The following is a 23,902-nucleotide window of genomic DNA, read 5'->3' as shown; positions in this document are numbered from 1 at the left end:
AAAACAAAAAACCTCAGATATTTTATTGTTTCAAAACAAAACAAAACAAAACAAACCTTACCAACACCACTCTAGCATCAGAGGCGCAGCTGATGAGATACCCCCCCCCCCCAAATGGGAGAAGAGCAGGTAGTATCCCAGAGGGGGAGCCAATGGGCAGAAGGGAGCCTTCTGGTACACCCAGCTCCCCACGGCAAAGGAGGAAATACAGTTTGAGGAAGGGACGTAGAAGAGGATTTCCGCCCGCCTCCCTTTTCAAGCCACCTGCCGCTTGAGGAGACTAAAAGAAAGGCCAGGTGGGGGACTGTGGGGGGTGAGTAGAGGCAATGGGGAAGGAAGATGTGGGAGGCGGGGGCCAGGCTGACCACACAGCATCTTCCAGGGGAAAAGACCCCGCCCCGCAAAATATCAAGCCCTGCTATGACCCCTACACTGTCATTTCTCACTCAGACAAATGGCGAAGCAGCGTCCCAGGAAGGAATGTGCCCTGTGTGTTCTAGTCTCCAAAGAAAGGGAAGGGGGAGCCTTCATTATCTGCTGCTGGGTAAGAGACGGAGGGCACGTCCCCTCGCACTTTGCCAACAGCCGCCGTGCAGAGGAAAAAAAGGGGGACCTTGCTATATCCCTCGCCCCTAGGAGGGAGTAAGGCCTCACATCCCATTCTCCGATACATCTCAGCTCTCAACATGGCACCTGGAAAGGAATTAAAGAATGCAAAACCCTCTTTTCTAATCTCTGTGGAAGGCTGATCAGTCAATCACACAATCACACACTGGGGGGTGGCATGGGGAGGGAGGGAGGGAGGGAGGGGCTCACAAGCTGTTGTTCCCCAGAGCCAACTAAATCCCAGAGTTGTTGGGATGATCCATGATTATGCCTTCCAATAATTCAAATTAAAAATCACAGACCAGGAAGAGGGTGGGACTGTAAATTTCAATCCCACGGAACCCTAAAGTGACGCTATAAACTAAACTAGCCTGTTGTTCAGATTAACAAATTCCTTACCTAAATTTCCCCCCTTTGCAGCCGGTCATCCGATTCTGGCTCTTCCCAAGAGCCGTGTTCGAGACGCTGCCCATTTCCCCGAGCCCTGGTTTACATTTCACTTAGCAGACTGCCCGCAACGAAGTTTGCCCTCCCTCCCACCCAAATGTCCCAAGGCCACAGGCAGTGCGAGGTCTTGTTTGCTCCCCTCCCCCCCACTCCCTCGACCGTGTGGCGAGTCCAAAACTGGAGAATGGTGGCGAGCAGAGATAGAAAAGGCTACTGATCAGAAGCTCCTGAGGGTCTGGGGCGCAGCTCTCGGGCGGTAGGGGGCCTCCGAGGATCTTCGTCGTATTCCGTCTGGTGGTACTCCCAAAGCCGGATGTTCCCGTCCCACTGTCGATCAAAGAGAAAGACGGTTATAGTCATCGCTTCTAAAGCATCCTTGAGTATACCAAATGCTGTGGAATTCACTAGGCATGTATGCATGCATGCATAAACAAACAAACAAATAAAGGAACTTGCTAAGCAAGTCCCATGTATCCTGACAGAAAGCTGAAAGCCATTGACAGGTGTACAGTGGTACCTCAGGTTAAGTACTTAATTCGTTCCAGAGATCCGTTCTTAACCTGAAACTGTTCTTAACCTGAAGCACCACTTTAGCTAATGGGGCCTCCTGCTGCTGCTGTTCTCATCCTAAAGCAAAGTTCTTAACCTGAAGCACTATTTCTGGGTTAGTGGAGTCTGTAACCTGAAGCATATGTGACCTGAAGCGTACGTAACCTGAGGTACCACTGTATATGCTTTTGGAAACTGTTATCTTTGCCACCACTTCCTTTTTAATTCCAGCTTGGTTGATCTGGAATACCTACTTGCCGTTCTGCTTATCCATTGGGTTTCGACAATCAACATTTATTAATTAAAAAAAAAGAGGTTTTTATTTCTGATAAGATAAATCCAAACTAACCTAGGCTACAGCCTATAGAATTGCCTGATCCTGAAACCCAAATACAGTGGTACCTCGGGTTAAGTACTTAATTCGTTCCAGAGGTCAGTTCTTAACCTGAAACTGTTCTTAACCTGAAGCACCACTTTAGCTAATGGGACCTCCTGCTGCCGCCATGCCGTCGGAGCACAATTTCTGTTCTCATCCTGAAGCAAAGTTCTTAACCCGAGGTACTATTTCTGGGTTAGCAGAGTCTGTAACCTGAAGCGTATGTAACCCGAGGTACCACTGTACAACCAACCAGTTCCTCTACTGAACATCTTTCTCCCAGCCCAAATTGAGGGGCTGAATTTCATCTGCAAAACTCTCGGTCTTGCAGTCCAGATACGTCACAAGGGCTCTTGCCCCCAAACAGGAACCCACCTTGCAATCCAATTTCAGCTGAACAGACCCTGCTTTAAGTGCTCTCTTATCTCGCTATACTTTATTTGCACTAGATCGCTGTGCCAATGCAGGGCAGCTGCACTGCCAACATAAAATACACCTGGGCAATCTCCGCAGAGGTTGCTGCTTATTCCCCAATTGAGATTACGGCGGCATGGGCTGGCAGGTACGGAAACGGCGTAAGAGAGGCCTTCCCCTTCTGGTACCTTCCAGATGTTTGGGGTTACAGCTCTCCCCATCCCAAATGTCTTGCAGCCAGGCTGGCTGGCTGGCTGGCGCTGATAGGAGTTGAAGTCCAAAACATTTGGAAGGCACCAAGTTGGGAAAGGCTGGTTGACATTTTGCTCTGGCTGTTGGCTTTTGTTTGGTTTCCTGGGTTTAGTTACTTATTTATTTTTCAAAGGGAATGCTGTTATTTTGGGTCCCAAACCAGTTTCAGAAACAATGGGCAGCAAACACATTTTGCACCATGTCATTAAATGCTGGGTGAGGGCGGGGAGGGCAGGGAAGATGGCAGCTCCTCCCACATGTGAACGCCAACTGGTTTGCCTACGACCCAGCAGACTGTAAATGCTACACTTTGCCATTACAGTGGTACCTCTGGTTATGTACTTAATTCGTTCCAGAGGTCCGTTCTTAACCTGAAACTATTCTTAACCTGAAGCACCACTTTAGCTAATGGGGCCTCCCGCTGCCGCCACGTCGCCGGAACACGATTTCTTTTCTCATCCTGAAGCAAAGTTCTTAACCCGAGGTACTATTTTTGGGTTAGTGGAGTCTGTAACCTGAAGCGTATGTAACCAGAGGTACCACTGTACTTATTTCAACATTTCTCTTCTAAGGGTTCTCAAGGCGATTCACAACTACAATTCATAAAATGCAAAATCATAAATATAACCCAATAGCAGGATGGGAAAAAGCCATGGTTAACACACCAGAGGCTGATTAAAGCTTGCTAGAATAAAGTGAGTCTTTGCCAGCCACTGAAATTGATCAAGCGCACTTTCTGGGTGTGCCATTCTTCAGTCTGGGCACCCCAGTCAGAAGACCCCCCTGTAGTCAAGTGGCACTGCCAGATGGGTTTGTTGAGAAGGAAAAGACGAGCAGCAACAACCACAGAAAAGGGCAGATAAGGAGAAGAATTTCATCCTTGCCATCACAACCTTATTGGCAGGGAAGATACACAAGTTCCTGGTCGAGAGGAAAGAGGCGCCAGCAATTCATCTTAACCACACAAGCACCCCACCCCACCACTCCCTCGCTCCCAGTACTTGCCGAGCTGCTGACGATCTTCTCCTCGTGGGGGTGCCAGCAGACATCACGGACACAAGCCTTGTGATTGGTCAGTTTTGTCACAATCAGGCCGCTCAGGAGGTCGTATACTGGAGGAAGGGAAAGGAGCACAGGGTTGCACAGAGAAGCGTTGGCAACACACCAGCCCCACGACACTCACTCCTCCCATGGCAGTGGGGAAGTATCAAAAGGGCTATCTATCCTCTCTTGCAGCCAGAATTGATGCTCCAGATACCACTATTTATCCCTTAAAGGACCCCTGACCATTAGGTCCAGTCGTGACTGACTCTGGGGTTGCGGCGCTCATCTCGCTTTATTGGCCGAGGGAGCCGGTGTACAGCTTCCGGGTCATGTCCCAGGAGCTGGGACCGAGCAACGGGAGCTCACCCCGTCGTGGGGATTCGAACCACCGACCTTCTGATCGGCAAGTCCTAGGCTCTGTGGTTTAACCCACAGCGCCACCTGCGTCCCATTTATCCCTTAGATGTCAGCATTGGACCTGCCCACACTTTGTATTATTGATTATTTTTATACAGTAGTGCCATTTAGGTCCTTGCCCCAAGGAGCTTGCAAGTCTTCAAGCTCACACACGGGGGTGTGATTGAGTGAAAATTTAAGGGGCACAGCATATAGTCGGAACAATGGGAAGCTCCCAAGATCCTTCTAGGAAACAGGTGGTGGGGAACTAGACATCTCCATGAGAACAAGTGAAGAGTTTAACTCCCTTTGCAGACCAGACTGACGATGGTCTGCAAAGGAATTTTTTCCCCCTCTGCACAGATCAGATTGAATCCCCTGTCAAGTCTGCCAACCATTCCTTTGCATTTGCAGTTTTACCTGCCCCACACCTAGTACTATATGAAGTCATGTGTGGATTGGGTGGTCATGGCTGGGGGGGGAAATGGTCTCACAGGTCAAACTAACCCTAGCCAGGGCAAATTTGGCTCATGGACCAAAGGCTGCTGCAGCAGCAGCTTCTTAACAACAACAATAATTTATTTATTTATTTATTTATTTATACCCTGCCCATCCGACTGGGTTGCCCCAGCCACTCTGGGCAGCTTCCTCATGTGCCAACCATATAGTTCTGCCGTGTTTTCCTTCCCCTTGGGTTTATTATCCAACTCACCGTCCAGGCATATTGACACAGCCTGACCTCTCTTTGCTTTCATTCTCTCCCTTGAGTCCTCCATACCAAAAGGGAAGGGACTTTCAAACAACATTCACGTGTGTGCGGACGTGCATCTTAAGAGATTTCTTCCCCACCCACCAGCAAGAGATCGAATCCTGCACCCAAGCAAAACGCCGCAAAAGTTATCTCCCGTTTGGACTACTGCAATGCGCTCTATGTGGGGCTACCTTTGAAGGTGACCCAGAAACTGCAATTAATCCAGAATGCGGCAGCTAGACTGGTGACTGGGAGCGGCCGCCGAGACCATATAACACTGGTCCAGAAAGACCTACATTGGCTCCCAGTACGTTTCCAAGCACAATTCAAAGTGTTGCTGCTGACCTTTAAAGCCCTAAACGGTCTCGGTCCTGTATATCTGAAGGAGAGTCTCCACCCCCATCGTTCAGCCCGGACAGTGAGATCCAGCGCCAAGGGCCTTCTGGCGGTTCCCTCATTGCGAGAAGTGAGGCTACAGGGAACCAGGCAGAGGGCCTTCTCGGTAGTGGTGCCCACCCTGTGGAACGCCCTCCCATCAGATGTCAAGGAGATAAACAACTACCTGACATTCAGAAGACATCAGAAAGTCAGCCCGGTTCAGGGAAGTTTTTAATATGTAACGCTGTACTGTTTTTAACACTTGATTGGGAGCTGCCCAGAGTGGCTGGGGAAACTCAGCCAGATGGGCGGGGCATAAATTATAAATTATAATTATTATTATTATTATTATTATTATTATTATTATTAATCAAAAAGGCAAAGCTTAACCCCTCTGACTGCTGCCCAGAATGGCACTGCCCTTCCAGTTCCAGGCGGCGTGGCACTGCCCTGGCCGATCCCTGCCACCCGCACTCTGAGTCCACTCACCCACCACCTTCCCCGTGGAGCAGCCACTGTAGATGTACTGTTGTCCGGTGCTATGAAGCGGCGAGAAACGGCAGCGGATCAGCGTGTGGAGCACCCCGTGGCCACGATACGTCATGAGGGAGGTGTCACCTGGAAGCTTTGACTTCCGCCGCGCTGGCAGAGGGAGGAAGGAGAGGCGAGAGGAAGGGTTAGAGGAGAGTAAGACCTGCCTCCCCAATGCTTTAGGTCCCCCCTCCTTCCCCCTCCTCTAAGACTCACCTTTTTTGGGCACCTGCTGCCAGCGATAATCCCAGTTCTGCTGAGTGACGGCTTGGCGGGAGGCTTCCAGCCCTTCGCGGCCTGAGAACTTCCGCATGTCCCAGAGCTTTATCGTCTGGTCCTTGGAGTTTGAGATGAGGTATCGGGCGTCCCCCTAGGAGGAGGAGTGGGGAACAATGGTTTAAAGGAATATTTCACACTCTATAGTCCCCAAGGACATTTCCCATCCGTAGTACAGACGTCCCACAGCAGAAGACTCACTCTCTAAAGGAAACTTAATTTAGCTCTCTCAGCCTCTCCCCAACATGGGAATCCTGTATAAATGACATTAAAGGAATGCATGGCCAAATATATAGGAGCTCATCAGCTACTGTGTTTTCACTTGGACTGCTGTGGGCTTAGGTGGAGGTGAACCAGGCAGATCTTTCTTTTAGACAGTATCAACACCAATTAGCTTCTGGGTCCAATTCAAAGTGCTGGTTTTGACCTATAAAGGCTTAAACGGCTCAGGACCACAATACCTCAAGGACTGCCTCTTTCTATATCAACCTACCCAGACCCTGAGATCAACTTCTGAGGCCCTCTTTCGTGTGCCTCCTCCTCGAGAGGTTCGGAGGGTGGCAACACGAGAACGGGGCCTTCTCTGCAGTGGCTCCCCATCTGTGGAACGCTCTCCCCAGGGATGTTCACCTGGTGCCTTCATTATACACCCTTAGGTGCCAGGCAAAAACATTCCTTTTTAACCAGGCCTTTGGATGATCCGATTTATATCATATGCCCTTTTAAAATGTGTTTTTTTGGGGGAGGGCTATTGGGTTGTTGTTTTTATTTTTATTATGCATTTTGTGGTTTTATATCTTGACTTTATTCTGTGAACCACCCTGAGACCTCCAGGGAGGTAAATAAATAAATTCTAATAATAACAACCACCACCACTACCAGGCCTTCGGCTGATTAATATTCTACAGCCTTTTAAATGAGTTTGTGGGAGTAGGGGCTATTTTCTTGTTATTTTTGTTTTAACTATTTGTGTTTTTATCTTGTATTTTTATCTTGATGAAGGGTGGTAAATAAATCTAATAAATAGAATTAATAAAAAAAAAGCAGACCATGCAGAACATGTTGCGAATGAGATCCCGAAGAAATTTTTTTGGGGGGGAGGGGGGAAGTTTCAAGGTTGTTTGCCTAATTAAGCTTTCCAATCCCATCAGACTCCACCTCCTGCCCTCTGCGATGATAGAGAGAGAAAGGGATGCCTTACTTTGCTGTCGATGAAGGTGATGCCATCTTGATGGCCAGCCAGGATGCCCACAGGCCGGGGGTCGTCCTCTCTCATGGTGCGCCGGTCCCACACTTTGCAGATGGCATCGTCCCCCCCGGAGAACAAGATGTGGGAACTGGTGTCGGCAAAGGCCACGGCATTCACATCGTCTTCGTGGGACTCGATCTGGAGGAAGGCAGAGGACTCGGCACAAGAGGAAGGAGCAGGATTTTCCACGGGAGAGCTAGGAGTGGGACGCAGGTGGCGCTGTGGGTTAAACCACAGAGCCCAGAACTTGCCGATCAGAAGGTCGGCGTTTCGAATCCTCGCGACGGGGTGAGCTCCCGTTGCTCGGTCCCTGCTCCTGCCAACCTAGCAGTTTGAAAGCACGTCAAAGTGCAAGTAGATCAATAGGTACCGCTCTGGCGGGAAGGTAAACGGCGTTTCTCTGCGCTGCTCTGGTTCGCCAGAAGCGGCTTAGTCATGCTGGCCACATGACCCGGAAGTTGTACGCCGGCTCCCTCGGCCAATAAAGCGAGATGAGCGCCGCAACCCCAGAGTCGGTCACAACTGGACCTAATGGTCAGGGGCCCCTTTACCTTTACCTTAAGATGGGCACAGGGACGCGGGTGGCGCTGTGGGTTAAACCACAGAGCCTAGGGCTTGCTAATCAGAAGGTCGGCGGTTCAAATCCCCATGATGGGGTGAGCTCCCGTTGCTCGGTCCCTGCTCCTGCCAACCTAGCAGTTTGAAAGCACGTCAAAGTGCAAGTAGATAAATAGGTACCGCTCCAGCGGGAAGGTAAACGGGGTTTCCGTGCGCTGCTCTGGTTCGCCAGAAGCGGCTTAGTCATGCTGGCCACATGACCCGGAAGCTGTACGCCGGCTCCCTCGGCCAATAAAGCGAGATGCGCACTGCAACCCCAGAGTCGGCCATGACTGGACCTAATGGTCAGGGGTCCCTTTACCTTTAACTAGGCTGGCTGCGGCATGCCAGGCCCCAGTGTGCACTGGGATGCAATGGGAGCACCGACATGGTATTTTAATGTACTGCGAGAGACAAGAGCTGGAGAGCCACGAGGGATCGAAAGCTCCTGGGCTCAAGGGGAGTTCGGTGCCTGGGCACCTGCTTCCCAAATTTAAACCCTGGCACCTCTGGTTTGAACAAGGAGCAGTTGATGGGGTGACAGGAAAGACCCTCTTTCTGCCAACCCAAGTGGGGAACGCTGACCTAGATGGACAACCAGTCTGGCCTGGTAAATGGCAACTTGCCCAAAGAACCAAGCCCCTTTGTTAGGGGGCTGGCTGGCTGTCGCCAGGCTCAGCTGAAGCCAAGTCATTTAGTGCAGGCACGTTCAACAGGTAGATGATCTACCAGGAGATCACAGGATGCCTGTGGTAGATCACTGGCTCCCCCCAAAGAAGCTCAACAACTTCGAACCCCTAAAAAACGGGCCTTCCTCCTTCCTAAAAAACACTCAGCAACTTTGACCTGAACTCCACAAAAGGGGGTAGATCACTGCTAGTCTTGTGAGTAGATCGCAGTCTCTTGGGAGTCGGTCACCCCTGATTTAGTGCATTTCTGCATCCACGGAATGTGATTGACCAAGGCAACCATTCTCAATGGCGATGCAGCAGAATCGCACGCTGACACACACATGCACAGCCCACCTTGGAGAAGCACAGCACGCCACAGAGAAATGGGGAAGGGGATGAGGCAGAATGGGCAGTGGGACGCTCAAGGAAAGACATCTAGAACAGTCTTCCCCAAGCTAGGGTCCGCCAGATATTTCGAACTACAACTACGCTGCTGGGGGAGGGGACTGGTGGAAGTTGTAGTCCAGAACATCTGGAGAGTCCCAGCTTGGAAGGGCTGATCTACAACATCCCAGGGATCCCCGCCCTATAGCTTTCGGGCAGAAAAAAATCCAGACAGCTTTGCTTTACTGCTCCCCTCAATCTTTTATCCGCGTCAGGATACTGTGGAAGGAACCGGCACTGTCCCACGTGCTACAAAACGGCCCAGAACCTTCCAACAGTAGCTAAATGACTATTGCTAGCAACGAAAGGAGCTGCAATGAATCAGTGGCTGAAACGTTAGGCTAAGGACTAGAGTGGAAATGCAAAGGGACAACACATATTCACAGAGAGGAGATATTGTTAGGTTTGCTCAAGGATAAATATAGACTTGATATTCATCCTTATCATTTAAGTTCATTCAAGTCATTGGGCAATTATTGCTATGATTATGACTGTGAAGTTGCTTCTAATTTCACCGTCTTTGGTTTTTCTTCCATTTGCAGAGAGAAATCTTGAAAGGGCCAGAAGGGAAACAAGGCTGTGTGTGTGTGTGTGCGCACACACACAGACACACACAAATATAACAGCCACACTTTCTAAGACCCAGGGAGAGAGGAACAGGAAGTGGGTGAGGCCAGAGGCATGGCAGAGAGGCCCAGCAGAGGAGTGGCAGGGTCCAAAACATAAGTACCTTGAGCGTCCGCTTATTCTGCTCCATGTCGTACACGTAGACACAGCCATAGTTGGCCCTAGGTTTAAAACCAAAACTGAGTGGGTGGAAGAACAGACATAAACACAAGGAAGGAGGGGTGGGAAGAGACACTGAAGCCACACTGGTCAATGGACCCTAAGGCAGCACTTTGACAGGAGAAAGGCATGTCTCTGAAGCATTTCCAACACTTCACCCTTGAATTGGAGAATTTCTACCCTGACTTTCACCTTTTAAAAAGCCCCCAAGGCAGCTTACAAAATGAAACATTGCACAACTTGGGTCTGTGTTGCTTCCTTTGGGCACCAACAGGGAAGGGTGGGGGCAGCTGGCCCCAGCCAGGCTGATGGGAGGGGCTTCATTGCCTTGCCTTTCGCTCCACAGGGGCCACATGGAATGAGAGCCACATGGCACAGACGCCCAGAATCCTCTTGGCTAAAAAGACCAGGATCAGACAGCCCTCCCCTCCCTGCTAAGCTTCAGGCACATGACAGAGATCTTTCTATTCCTGGAGGAATTTTCAAGAAGTTTCCTTGGGTTTTTTTTTTTACAATTACTTTTAATTGATTTTACCCACTATATGCTTTTTAATATTTTTTTCTGTACACCACTTAGAAACTTTGCCAATTAAATGGTTCGTAAATAGCAGAAATAAATGAATAAGGGATGGGAGAGAGAGCAGAAGATCTGTGTTTTAGAAGAACCCAAATCTTGTCTGCCTAGGCCAAGTCCAGGTGTCGCCTTAGACAAAGTCACAGGTAGGGAACTTCAGGCACAACGGCCTAATGTGGCCCCCGGACTCTCTAACTGGCCCTCAGAAAACCACCCCTCATGGCCCTGATTCCCCACCACCACCAAAGTGCTTTGCTCCTGACTGGAATGTCTTCTTGAATGTGGGATGTTGGAGTTTAGGTAGCCTGCTGTACAAAGGTAACAGTTGCCGCTTCGTTGCTGTTTGCCTCTAGCCCCATCTGCAGACGGCAAGTGGCCCTTGGAAGGTTGTCCAGAAATGAATGCGGCCCCCTGCAGGTTTTTTTTTTTAAAGAAAGGTTCCACACCCCTGGATAAAATGTTAAACAGTGCTATGAATTGTGGGTAAAGGGACTGGGCAAAAGGTAAACGTACCCGCCAAGCACCTCCCTTCCATCAGAGGAGACTGCGAGGGAAAAGACGGCAAAGCGACGCTCGTCAGGCCTGTGGAGGAAGAGAGAGTTAGAAACCACTCCAGGAGTCTGTTTAGTCAAATAGGGTGGCTGCTAGGTGCGCTTCTTACCTCAGATCCAGTGCTGTGTGGGTATCACACTCGCCATAGATGTTGCAGATGTGAACTGTAAGGAGAGGGGGAGGGAAGGCCAAGGGCATCAGAGTTAACACTTCCTGCCGGGTCAAGGACTGTCATGTGACACCCCCCCCACCCTTCCCAGAAGCCAACCCCACTCACTGTAATCTGACCAGCTGGAGTAGAGGAAATGGGCCCCGTCAGGAGTGAAGGCAACATCCAGGACACTCCAGCCTACGTCTCGGGCTTTGATGCTCCGGAACTTCCGGAAGCCTCCGTAAGTGCAGTCATATAAGCGGATTGTCTGATCTGAAGTTGGGGGGGGTGGAAACGTGGGAAAAGGAACAGAGAAAGAGGCAAGTGTGCTAATTGTACCATGTGTCAATGGGTCCTCGTCTACTAGGACCTTTAACACAGAGGCAAAAGCACCAAGGTGTTAAACTTGCATCAGGGATGGGGAACCTATGCACTCCCCCCCCCAAGACTTCAACTCCCAGCAGCAGCGAGCATGGTGTCTGGTCAGGGATGATGGGAGTTGTAGTCCAACCCAAAGTGGTGGAAGGGACACACTTTCCCCATTCGTGCCTTGGAAGACTTTCTTTGTTGAGCTACAGCTGCTGTTGGAAAACAGAACGCAGCCTTTTAAGCCTTTGATCTTGGCAACAGGAATCTGGGATTAGTAAGAGATGGGAGGGCACCCCTGTAAAAATGCAAATAATCCAGATGAACCCATATGAAGGACCCAACTTTGAGGACATTCAACACTGTCCTTTCCAATGGGATAAGAGGATTTTTCTTCTTCTTCCTTAGAACAGCAATACCAACTAAGGAGCAATGGTGTTTTTGCATGAATAAATAAATCACGCTACACTTGGGTATCTGGGGATTAGAAGCTCCACAGGATCTTATGGAGGACTAAGAGGTTTTGCAGCAAGGCCCACCCACAATGCAATGTTTCCCAAACAGCATTTTAGGACACTTGGTACCCAAAACGCCACAAAAACTTGTGCTACAGGAAATTTCAAGACAAGAGAATTCTAGGATGCCCTCAGTGCTAAGGACGGAAGCTGATCTGATGCAGGGATTGTTTAAAAACCAACTGCTACACTAATAATAATTTACATATGTCTTACATTTTTGTTATTTTTCCTTCTTATTATCCTGTATATAATACATACAACAAAACAGAAAAGCAAAACAAAAACAAAAAAGCCAAATACTACGATGTGTTACGAAGTACCTTGACAAGCAGACATAAAAAGCTTTCCATCACGGGAATAAATCCCACAGAATGCCTTCTGGGAATAGGAATCGGTGAAGGACAAGTGGTTGGGGAGAAAGCTGGAAGAAGAGCAAAGTCTGAGTTATTAAAGGGTTCTTCCCCTAAAATCATTATCTCACCCACCGCACCAGGCCTTCTCTTCCAAATACTCACTGTGACGCCACTCGGGAGCACTCCCCACGAGAGAAACTGCTGTTATGGCAGAGGCCGCGCTCCCTCTGTGGTGGCAGGGAAAGAAAGAAAGGAGTAAGTAATTCAACAAGGCTCTGCCTGCAGTTTTCATACACTGAAAGATCTGCTCTCCAGACAGCCCCACCCTCTACGTCTTTAAGCTATGAGAACCACTTGTTTTCCTAGCCTAATATTGGCATCCCCAAGAAGCGAACAGGCACCTTGCAAAGCAGTCGAGGGATGCTATGCTCAGTCTGTCCCGAGCCCAGCCTGCCTGTTGCCAACTGGATATGTGTTTTGATCTCGTTGCACTCCAGGTCGTGAGTGTCTGGCGTCAAATCCACTGCAAGTAAAAGAAAGAGAGGAAGATCGGACAGGTTGAGAACGAGACCCCCAATTGCCCTGTTGCCCGATATACTCAGATGGCACCCTCAGACTCTCTTACATTAAAACAAGTTACTGGCCAGTACCTGGAGGTTTGTAGTGATTTCCAAGTCGCCCTTCCCAGGCACTGTCATTGTCGTCGTCCGAGTCCGAGAGCGTCTGGACCAGACGGACACTGGCTGCTCCCCCGCCCTGCATCAAGTGAAATTGTCCTCTGGAGAGAAAAATGGAAAGTATTAGGAATTACAAATCCGTTTTGCCCCTCCCCACATCACAACTCACAGAGAGGGAATGGAGAGAGGCAGCCCCCAAATTTATTTGTTTCCTGTTCTCTGAAGGTGCCCACTAAGCAGCTTTTGAAGTTTTAATACAGCAGCCAAGGAATGATTTCAACTGACGCCTACCCAGCTCAGGATCAGCTTAGGGGTGCACCAACTAAGAGAGATGGGAACAGAGATGCAAATTTTAAACATAAACTATGGAGAGAATATCCTGCTGTCTGAGGCTCCTACATCACTGTCCAACGACAGGGTCAATCTTGAGTAGAGCGATAGGATCCAAAAACAATCCAAAGGCTGAAAAGTTCAGGAAACAAGGATGGCATGAGAACATAAGAAGTGCCCTGTTGGATCACACCAAAGGCCCATCTAGTCCAGCATGCTGTTCTTACAATGGCCAACCAGATGCCCCAATGGAAACCCACAAGCAGAACTTGAACCCAACAGCATCCTCACCTCCTGCAGTTTCCAGCAACTGGTATTCAGAGGCACAATGCCTCCCAAAGTAGTACTACAACACAGGCTTCAGGCTAGTGTCATTAACAGCCTCGAATTCATTTAAAGCCACACAAATTGGTGACCAGCACTGTCTCTTGTGGGACAGAATTACATAATCGTGAAGAAGTTGTCTGCCCTGAATCTTCTGACATTCAGTTCATTGGATGCCTCTGGATTGTAGTATTTATTCATCACACCATAGAAATTGCTTACTTGCTTTTCTTCCTTCTAAACTAAAAAACCCCAAGTGTTGCAACTTTTCCTCGTAGGTGAATTGCTCCAACTCCAGAATCATTTTACTTGCCCCTTTCTGAAGCTTTTCCAGCTCTACAGTATCCTTTCTGAGGTGAGGGAACTGTACACAGAATTCTAAGAGTGGTCATTACAGATATTGGCAGCCTTGTTTTCAATTCATAGAATCATAGAATCATAGAGTTGGAAGAGACCACAAGGGCCATTGAGTCCAACCCCCTGCCAAGCAGGAAACACCATCAGAGCACTCCTGACATATGGTTGTCAAGCCTCTGCTTAAAGACCTCCAAAGAAGGAGACTCCACCACACTCCTTGGCAGCAAATGTCCACTGTTGTTTCCAAACAATCCCTAACATGCAATTGCCTTTTTCACAGCAGTCGCACTCTGGGCCAACGTTTTCACCAAACTATCCACTACGACCCACTGTCTCCTGGATAGTCACCGGAAGCTCAAATCTCCTTACTGTATATGTGAAGATATGATTTTTTTGCCCCAATGTGCATCACTTATACTTGTGTGCATTGAAGTGCACTTGCCATTTTACTGCCCATTCATTCACCTATTTTAGAGGGGTACTTTTGGAGCACTTCACAATCTCTTTTTGTCTTAACCACCCAAAAAACTTGCTATCAAAACGGTATCAGGAATCTCTTTTGTGTATGCATAGCTGGCCAAAGCCAAGCAGAATATTTGGTGCAGAGTTGGCTATAAATATTTTTAAAGTATTCCAAAGTATCTTGTGGCCTACCTAAGGTGACATCAGAAACAGGGATAAAGAAGCCACAGATGAGGAAACCTTCACTTTTCTTGAATAAATTTCTAAAACTGTGATGTTATGCGTCAAAACTTTGGATCATCTCATCCTGCGCAATAGGTGGACAACTGAGAATTTTAACGTCATGAGCATACGAAGAAGTATGGCCCTGAACAACTTCTGCACAAGAAAATACAAAAACCCCTCTTAGAAAAGCATGATGAGATCCAGCAATACACAGTTAAATTCTGGTACGACCACCTTACAACTAAGACTGCATCCTAGCTGATTTGTAAAACATAAACCTGGACTGTGACCCTTATTTCCACACTTCCAAACTATTTTGTTTCTGTGTTTTTTAACAAGGCGTCAAGTCCCATCTCCTTGAATCCATGCATGAATTCATTCTCAGACATACATATCTTCAAAATCCTAGCTCTGTGAGAAATCAGCTGAGAATGGATTTTCCAGTAGGGTCTCATGAGTCTCCACGCCAGCAGATTCCACTTACTGAGGGGACTGAGTTCTCTTTGTCCAGATTAATGGAGCAGACAGAAAAGGCATAACAAATTCCCTTCCTCGTCTTGCCTTGAGATTCTGCACGAGTCTGAAACACCATCCGCTGCCAGAGAGGCATCCCTCATATCCCTAATTTGACTAAAAAGTGGGGCGGGGGTGTGAGTTACCTGCGCAGTAGATATGCCAATACCTGGGCCAGATCCACATCCTCGTCGTCCTCTTCCTCGCTGCGCAGTATCCCCGAGTCCCTTCGAGACCAGTTCCCCTGGTTATCCCGGCCCCCCGAGCCAGCGTTGCTACTACTGCGGGAGCCCATGTCTTAAGGCATTCTTCACGGTTTGTGTCTGGTGTGTTCTTCACTTCCTGGAGCTCAGGAACCAAACGGAGGGGGCAAATCCTTCCTGAAAGGGAAAATCCTGAGCCACTAATTGCAGAACTTTGTACACAGTACGGGGGGGGAGGGGGGGCGAGGAGGGAGAGAGAACAGCGTTCGTTCTTCTTCACATGAAGGATTCCCCGCCTCTTGCCAATCAAATCTATCCTCACTCAGAAGTAATAATAATAATAATTCCAGTTACAGATAGGTAGCCGTGTTGGTCTGCCATGGTCAAAACAAAATAAAAAAATTCCTTCCAGTAGCACCTTAAAGACCAACTAGGTTAGTTCTTGGTATGAGCTTTTGTGTGCATGCACACTTCTTCAGATACACGCATGCACACGAAAGCTCATACCAAGAACTAACTTAGTTGGTCTTTAAGGTGCTACTGGAAGGAATTTTTTTATTTTGTTTTGACCATGGCAGACCAACACGGCTACCTACTGGAAGGAATTTTTTTACTTTGTTTTAATAATAATAATAATAATAATAATAATTTATTATTTATACCCCGCCCATCTGGCTGAGTTTCCCCAGCCACTCTGGGTGGCTCCCAATCAAATGTTAAAAACAGTACAGCATTAAATATTTAAAAAGTATTGCTCTTTAAAAAATTAAAATTGTATCCCAGCTTCTCACTATAGCAGACTTTAACCCCACATCCAGAAGCCAAACATTCCCCTCATTTGTTTCCATGGTGCGCCCACTAGCCATACGCCCCCCACCCCAAATTCACCCCCTTTTCATCTTCACCAATCACAGCCTCCAATACTGAAAGGGCTCCTTGGCTCCCATATCGAGGTGCCCTTATCTGGACGTCAGCCAGCCACCCACCCCGTCCTCTACGTGACTATACCACAGCCCCAGGCAACCAATCAAGGGCTCGTAGACCTGCCGAACCCATTAAAGTACTTTTTTCAGACACCTGAGTCCTCTCCACCAATGGGCACGGCCGTTGCTCACGGCTCCTCCAATCAACAGACGCCATAGAGCAGGGACACTCTTGCTCAGTTGCCGCCGCCGCCGCCACCCCCCGCAACGTTCTGTCCCAACTGCCCGCTCGTCCCAACCAATCAGGACGCCTTTCGCATTTAACCTTGGCTCTTACCGAACTGCTCCGCTCTGCTCTTCCCCCCTCCCCGCGCGCCCGTCGCGCGCCCACCTTGTCCAATCAAAAGCCTGTCCCCCCCCCCTTTTCCGGGAGCGCGAGACCCTCCTCACCCTCTAACGGCCGCTGCGCGAGGCCTTGTTTACATCTTAAGGCGACAGCCGCCTCTAACCGGAGTGGAGAAGTGAGATAGGGCGGGCCTCACCGGCTGAGAATTGATTGGCCACCGTTCACCACCCCACGTGGGTTAGAGTGCGGGGCTTTAAAAAGACTTGCTCTTCCTTGATTGGCTGCTGAGGCTCCTTCCTCGCTTAAGACGAGGGGCACGGAAAGAACCGTTAAGCGATAAACTAGGCGATAAGGTGAATGAGCCGCCGATTGGACAGAGCAAGCGGATGACTCGCAAGAAAGGCGGGCAGCTGGCTGAAGGGGCGCCCTCGGATTGGTTCCTGGTAGCTTGATCGATTGCTCGGGCTAGTTGCGTAACCTCCGCCATTATCGTCAGGGCAGGATGATTGACGTCTCGGGTTAGAGGCGGGCTCCTGGGGGGGCGGGGCAGTGGCGTACTCTCTGATTGGACAGTGGTGAAATGATTGACGTTGCTAAGACAGGTTACGATTTCTATAGTGTAAACACAGGCGTTTCAAAACCAAATAGCTTCGGTTTGTAGACCGGCTACCCCCCCCCGTCTTTAATCCGAGCCTTTTGTCGCCCTTCATACGCAGCCCTGCCCCCATGCAAAATGTGCTGCTCTTCTTGTGCGCCTCAAGTATCTCTTGACCCACAAAACGTATTCACACGTTACCTGCACGTGTGAATGCTCTAACTCATTGGGAATCCTGCCAAACTCTCTGCGCACAAGCCTAGTGATACTTTCAGCTAAAAACCCTACCACTCCGTGCCCCAACCACTGGCTACTTCCTCCCCTGTTCCCTTCATATGTTGGCCCCCTATCTCAACTTTGAAATTGTAAGCTCTTCAGGGCAGGGACCTTGCCCTCTTGTGCTCCTTAAAGCACCCCACATACTGATGGTGCTGTATTCAAAGGGGTCCCTCCAGACTATGTCTGTGCACATGACAGCAGCTTAAAACACAGCAAGGATGAATCTCATTTGTACACTGCCTTGCACACTGGATATGAAATTCATTCTGGGCATGCTCAGCAGCTGCCTCCGATGTACACACCTCAGCTTACCTGCAAAGTGAATGGAGCGTTTGTTCTTGATTGGATGTGATCTGGTTTGAGCGCAAGAAGCAAGCATTTCTCAAGATATGCAGGATTGATATGGATTGAGGCTAATATAATTATTATTATTATTAATTATTTGTACCCTGCACACGGCCCAAGGGAAATTGACTTGCAAGTTAAACAGGGCTAGGAACCAAGTTTTATCAGCCGGTCTTATGTAAACCTCTGCAATTGTCATTTAAAGATACAGTAACCTTATTGCAGAAAATATAGGTCTTTTAAGATGCCGAAGTAAAGTGTTCACCCTGTCGTGCCTTTATATTTTAGAATAAATGTGTTGTTAATTTTGTTTAATTATAAAAGTGCGCCTGACTGGTTCTGCGCCACGTTAATAATACTGCAGCTACTAACTCAGCATTTCATACTGGTTTGATGTTGGTGTTGTGGACGTGTCTGCAACACATTTTGAAAATTCAGCGTGCATACACACACACACACCAACCTACTGAATATTCTCCATTAGCATGGGACCTTGCACAAGCCATCGATTTAAAACACTCACTTCCATTTATTTGTTGATATTTTTATTCTCATTCATGTTTGTTATTAACAGAATAATGTGCATTTGATTTGATGTGTGTTAAAAAATAAAAAATTAAGCTGCAGTCAAATAGCGAGCTCACACTCCAAGTTTCTTTCCAGTTACTGCCTCACTTCTGGTTCAAATTCCACCAGTAAAAGTGTAGCCATACCTAATTTTCCTTCTTTTCTGCCCTCCTTGCTCACTTTCCCCAACGCTCCCCTGAAAGACTGTCACTTCTACCAGGGATGGAGGGGAAGAAATATAAAACCCCATTAATCACTTGCATATGTTAATTCCCTGAAATGTAGGCAAACTGTATTCAGAACAGAGGGGGTGATTCTACCAACTGTAACCCACATACAAGAATGTAAAGAAGAGGGGGGAAATTAAAATTATAACACTGAGCACCAGTTAAAACAACAACAACCCACCGTATCTGATAACCAGCAGGTGGAATTATTTGCTGTAACAGACTCACATGGCTGTTTGGTGAGCGAGGACTCACGTCATGTAACTCACTTCTCTCATCAGACATCCCAGTATGTGTAATAGGCGAAAAGCTGCCTTGTTGCGTGTAAAACCTCCTCTAGCTATTGGCTGCACTGCTGTGATGTCACTCAATGTTCACGGAAATTCTAAATGCTCCGGTGGGGAATGTTAGCAATCAAATGTTGAGACAGACAGAGCAAGTTAGGTAAACAGTGTCCTAGCTGAATTCTGAAGAAGGTCGATGGTGGAGTTATGGCCACGGGGAACCGAAACCTTGACCAAATATAAAACCAAAGGCGGGCAACAAGTTTAACTTGAGTAGCATATTTTAGCCCACAAAGGATGCTGTTCTTCTCTCATGTGTCCCAACAACAACCCTGCGGGGTAGGTGAGGCTGAGAGTAGTTTTATCCGAGGCTCTGCCATGAGCATCATAATGGAGGAAAGATTCGATTCAGCGTCTCCCCAATCTAGGACCAGAACTCTCTCTGGCTGGTGTCTGATGGGTGGGTGAACTATAAAGTTTGACTCTGAGTTGTTAATTTACCCAAAAGCCAACATGGGCGTACAGTATAAGTCTTCTGAAGAAGGCTGACTTGTTTGCTTGGGAATTTAATTGTCCCACACCTACTTGGCAGACAACCACTTTCTGGGGAACGAGCAAATCTGAAGTTGGGTAGAACCATTTTTTTGCATGGAACGGTTGCTGTGCTGGAGATGATGGTGGAGATTGAGTAATAAGGCTTGTTGGGCTTTCAGAAAACGGACTGGGCCAAGTTGCCATCATGCCATGAAACGTTCTGACTTCGCAGCCCCCAGAACACACAGAAAGAGGAATCAAGCTCCAAATGGGTGTTGCCCGCTTCAGTTACAAGATTTCAAAGGCAGGCAACGAAATTATGGTTTTGGCAATGAGCTTGATGGTTTAGTCGCATTCCGCCTCGCACACCCCATTCGCAGGTTTGGAGCTAGATAAGCGTGGGGATCAGAGGCTGACTGTACAAAGTACAACTCTGGTAAACTTGGAACCAAAACAGCAAGGAGGGGAGGGTGCTCTTGTACTAAAATCCTGCTTGTGGATCCCACCCCACCCCAGGGGCATCTGATTGGCTGGTGTGAGAACAGGATGCTGGAGGAGATCAGCCACTGGAGTGATCCAGCAGGCTCTCCTTACATTCTTGTGGACATTTGAAGTGCAACATTTTGCTCTCCAGCGCAGAAGAACCGTCGAAACCTTCTTCTCCATTCCCCGATTTACAAACCATAAACCCAGCGGGAAGCACCGCATATTGGGTGGGCACGAAGGAGAAAGTATGACGTTGCCAAACGTCCTACAATCTCTTACGGGCCTCGTGAGATTGGTCCCTTGTGTGTGATGTTCAAGTAAGCCAATGTAAAGGAGGTCCGGAAGAGGGGGAAATGTGGGTTTAAACAGCCAAGGGGTTTTTGGAAGGAAGGGCGGGCGTTGGCATGAAACCTCACGCCTGCTAAAAAGATCGCAGAACGGATTCCCGAGGGAGCATAGTACATTCATAGGAGCCACGTAAGCTCGGTGGCATGTGCGCTAAGAGGTCCCGAGATGAATCCTGGCATCCCTCACTGATCAGCAAAGGCTTCTCTGCAAGGACTCTTGAGAGCAACTGTCGGTGGATAAGATAAGGCTAATGGGTCAGACTAAGGCAGCATCGTAAGTTTGTTTATCAACCGAAAGAAATAGGAGGAGAGGCTAGGCAAATTCATGAATGTGGCCTCCGTCGTGTTCCAGATGGTGTTAGCAATGGCCTAGAAGCGAAGGATTAGCACTTACTTGTTCAGGTCCCTCGCTGGCAGCTTCTAAGTAGTTTGGATGGCTATCTGTCAGGGACTTTGAGCTGGGACTCCTGCATTGTGGGGGGTTAGACTAGATGATCCTTGGGGTCCCTACAGTTCTATGATTCAGTTAGAGCTACCAAATAGGAAGGCTGGTCCTGAGGTTCTACTAAGGCAGGGGTGGCGAAAGGGGAGCCACTTCAGACATTGCAGGACTCCAACCCCCATAAGCCGCAGCCGGCGTGGCCAATGGCCAGGGATGATGGGAGTTGTAGTCCAGCAAAATTTGAAGGGGCAAAAGCTTCTCGGCGTTAAAGAAATGACTTCTCCTTTGAAGACCTATTGGCAGTACAGCTTCCGCTGCATCCTGGCTGGCGAACAACTGGTTCCACATCCGTAACCCAAAGCTGCGTTAGCGGCAGCAGGTTAAGGTTTGAGGACATGCCGCAAGCTAGCCTGGGGTGTCCCTTTCCCCAAAAGGCTTTCCACCATCTTTTTTTGCAACGTAAAAGTCTTTCTCTAGAAGGAGGGAAAGGCATTCTATGAAAGGTCAAAAGCCACTCAGGAACAAAGATGACACACAGACACGGAACGTAGACCCAAACGAGAACCAGTGGGCAGCTGGTGGAACAAGATGGCGGGTCACTTCCACCCTACAACCAGAGGAGGATAGCGGCACAGGAAAGGGGAAGCAAAGCAGATCAAGAAAAATAAAGAAAGCAGTATGCGCGGCTCATGTTTCCTAGGAGGCAAGATGGCCGCCTCATGGCCAAGGAAACAAGATGGCCGTCTCCTGAATGGCCAGAGAGGAAAGAAGTGGGGAAGGGACATTTTGTAAACAAGCTCCCTGTCATCTCCTCCATCTCCCACAGGAGGTGCTGGGTGTGTGTCTTTGGTCTCTTTTTTTCCGGAGAGCAGGTGTGTTCCCTTTTCAGGTGCCTCACATCTTCTTCACCCGGGCTTCCAAGGCTTCCAGTTCCTTCATCACTTCCTTGGGCAGGTCCTCGTTCACTTGTTCCGTCAGGTACTGCCTCACTTCCCTCACTTCTTGTTCCCAGAATTCCTTGGGCAGTGAGAAAAGCTCCTGGTAGTTCACCTTGCTGAGGCCTGTCAGGTCTAAGGCGCCATCTTTGGGGATGTAGCCAATGGGCGTCTCCTTGGCGCTCCCCTCTCCGTCGACGCGGCGGAAGATCCAGTCGAGGACACGGGAGTTCTCCCCAAAGCCCGGCCACAAGAAGTTCCCGGCCGCATCCTTCCGGAACCAGTTGACATGGAAGATCTTGGGAAGGCGGACTCCCTTACGGCCCTCCATGCTCAGCCAGTGCTCCAGATAGCGGCCAAAGTTGTAGCCGAAGAACGGGCGCATGGCGAAGGGGTCGTGCATGATGACCTTGCCTGGAACGATTTGGGGAGGGAGGGGAGCAGGGATAGGATACCTTAAACAAGTGTGTATACACCTCAGGTTAAACTAAAGCTGTCTCTGAAGTAAAACTTCCCTGTTTCCATATATTTTACTCCTCAGGTACATATCTGGCTGCTTCTTCATAATAGACGGCTGCTGGTTTTATTATTGTTAATAATACAGTGGTACCTCAGTTTTCAAACGTCTCCACTGACGAATGATTTGGAATGCTTCCGTTTTCGAACATGCCTCGGAAGTCAAACGGCTTCCACTGAGCTTTCTTTCAATTTTCTCCATTGAATTTGCAGGCCGCCCTTTGCGCCTCAAATGTTTCGGAAGTCAAATGGTCTTCCGGAACGGATTATGTTCAAAAACCAAGATACCAGTGTATAGTCATACCTTGGGTTGAATGTGCTTCGGGATGAGCTCGTCCAAGTTGCGCTCCGCGGCAACCAGGAAGTAACAGAGCGCGTTACTTCCGGGTTTCGCCACTTGCGCATGCAAAATGATGCCACGTGCATGCGCAGAAGCAGCGAAAAGTGACACATGCGTGCGCAGACAAGCCATCGTTGGTTGCGTTTGGTTCTAGATGCAAACAGGGCTCTGGAGCGGATCCCGTTCGCATCTAGAGGTACCACTGTAATTGATGGCACTGAAAATGCTTGTTGTATTTGATATTAATTGAACTCAATGAATTATTTGGATTGTCGTACTGAAACCATCTGGCGCTCGAATGTTGCTACATTTTTGTTGCGTTGTGAACCGCCCCAGGGTATATTTCTACGGAAAAGCGGTATACAAGTTGAATATATGAATAATAATTTAAAAAGTATCTCTCAGCTCTGGAGCAATGCTCAAGCATGGGGCTCATCCATGTGCCCTGCTGATGTTGTGAACTACAACTCCCATCTACATGGCCAATGGTCAGGGTGATGGGAATTGTGATGCAGGAACATCTGGCAGATTGGCTACACCTGTTTTAGGCTACCTGCTTGCTGTCATTGCCTTGTACCTGGAGCTCAGCCTGTGCTCTGACACCTCGCCTTTCGGTTTAGACTTGGACCGTGCACCTATCATAGGCCCACTACTGCCAGTCTGCCAGTCTCTGGCTCCACCAATTACAAAGGTTTAAAGCAGGAGTTGGGAATATTCAGGCCTCTCTATCTGGCCCTCAGACTCTCCCCATAATAATCCTAATAATTTATAATAATAATAATTTAATAATAATTTATTATTTGTACCCCGCCCATCTGGCTGGGTCTCCCCAGCCACTCTGGGCGGCTTCCATAAAAACCAAAAATACACTAAAATATCACAGATTAAAAACTTCCCTGAACAGGGCTGCCTTAAGATGTCTTCTGAATGTCAGGTAGTTATTTATTGCTTTGACATCTGATGGGAGGGCATTCCACAGGGCGGGCGCCACTACCGAGAAGGCCCTCTGCTTGGTTCCCTGTAGCTTTGCTTCTCGCAATGAAGGAACCGCCAGAAGGCCCTCAGCGCTGGACCTCAGCGTCCGGGCAGAACGATGGGGGTGGAGACGCTCCTTCAGGTATAGTGGGCCGAGGCCGTTTAGGGCTTTAAAGGTCAACACCAGCACTTTGAATTGTGCTCGGAAACATACTGGGAGCCAATGTAGGTCTTTCAAGACCGGTGTTATGTGGTCTCGGCGGCCGCCCCCAGTCACCAGTCTAGCTGCCGCATTCTGGATTAGTTGTAGTTTCCGAGTCACCTTCAAAGGTAGCCCTACGTAGAGCGCATTGCAGTAGTCCAAGCGGGAGATAACCAGAGCATGCACC

General features: G+C 48.7%; 2 protein-coding genes and 1 long non-coding RNA gene across 8 annotated transcripts in view; 1 reads left to right on the top strand and 2 right to left on the bottom strand.

Moving 5' to 3' along the window:
- The window catches only part of LOC307202364, a 237,422-nt gene that overhangs the window by 139,297 nt on the left and 74,223 nt on the right, over positions 1–23,902 (top strand). The window lies entirely within an intron of this gene.
- Positions 37–16,994, bottom strand: DCAF11 (DDB1 and CUL4 associated factor 11). Of its 6 annotated transcripts, none has more exons than XM_079951929.1 (15): positions 16,633–16,994; positions 15,316–15,549; positions 12,932–13,059; positions 12,683–12,804; positions 12,444–12,508; positions 12,249–12,349; positions 11,171–11,317; positions 11,003–11,057; positions 10,855–10,923; positions 9,712–9,769; positions 7,222–7,407; positions 5,961–6,114; positions 5,703–5,855; positions 3,650–3,756; positions 37–1,380 (listed from the first exon to the last, which is right to left on the bottom strand). In XM_079951929.1, the coding sequence occupies exons 2-15, from the start codon at positions 15,462–15,464 to the stop codon at positions 1,264–1,266; spliced, it is 1,611 nt and encodes a 536-aa protein (XP_079808055.1). In that variant the 5' UTR covers positions 15,465–15,549; positions 16,633–16,994; the 3' UTR covers positions 37–1,263. The 6 variants fall into 6 exon arrangements, with proteins under 6 accessions (XP_079808055.1, XP_079808053.1, XP_079808052.1 ...); XM_079951927.1 differs by having other exon boundaries at positions 16,746–16,994; XM_079951926.1 differs by lacking the exon at positions 16,633–16,994 and adding an exon at positions 16,437–16,588 and having other exon boundaries at positions 15,339–15,549.
- PCK2 (phosphoenolpyruvate carboxykinase 2, mitochondrial) overlaps positions 18,389–23,902 on the bottom strand; it is a 20,691-nt gene continuing 15,177 nt past the window's right edge. Inside the window, exon 10 of the mRNA XM_079951872.1 lies at positions 18,389–22,096. Coding sequence (XP_079807998.1) covers positions 21,642–22,096 — 455 coding nt within the window. The 3' untranslated portion in view covers positions 18,389–21,641. The remainder of the gene's footprint in view (positions 22,097–23,902) is intronic.

The sequence above is a fragment of the Podarcis cretensis genome, assembly GCF_951804945.1.
Source record: "Podarcis cretensis genome assembly, chromosome: 13".
NCBI lineage: Eukaryota > Metazoa > Chordata > Lepidosauria > Squamata > Lacertidae > Podarcis > Podarcis cretensis.
This window is presented reverse-complemented; position numbering and strand designations above follow the sequence as displayed.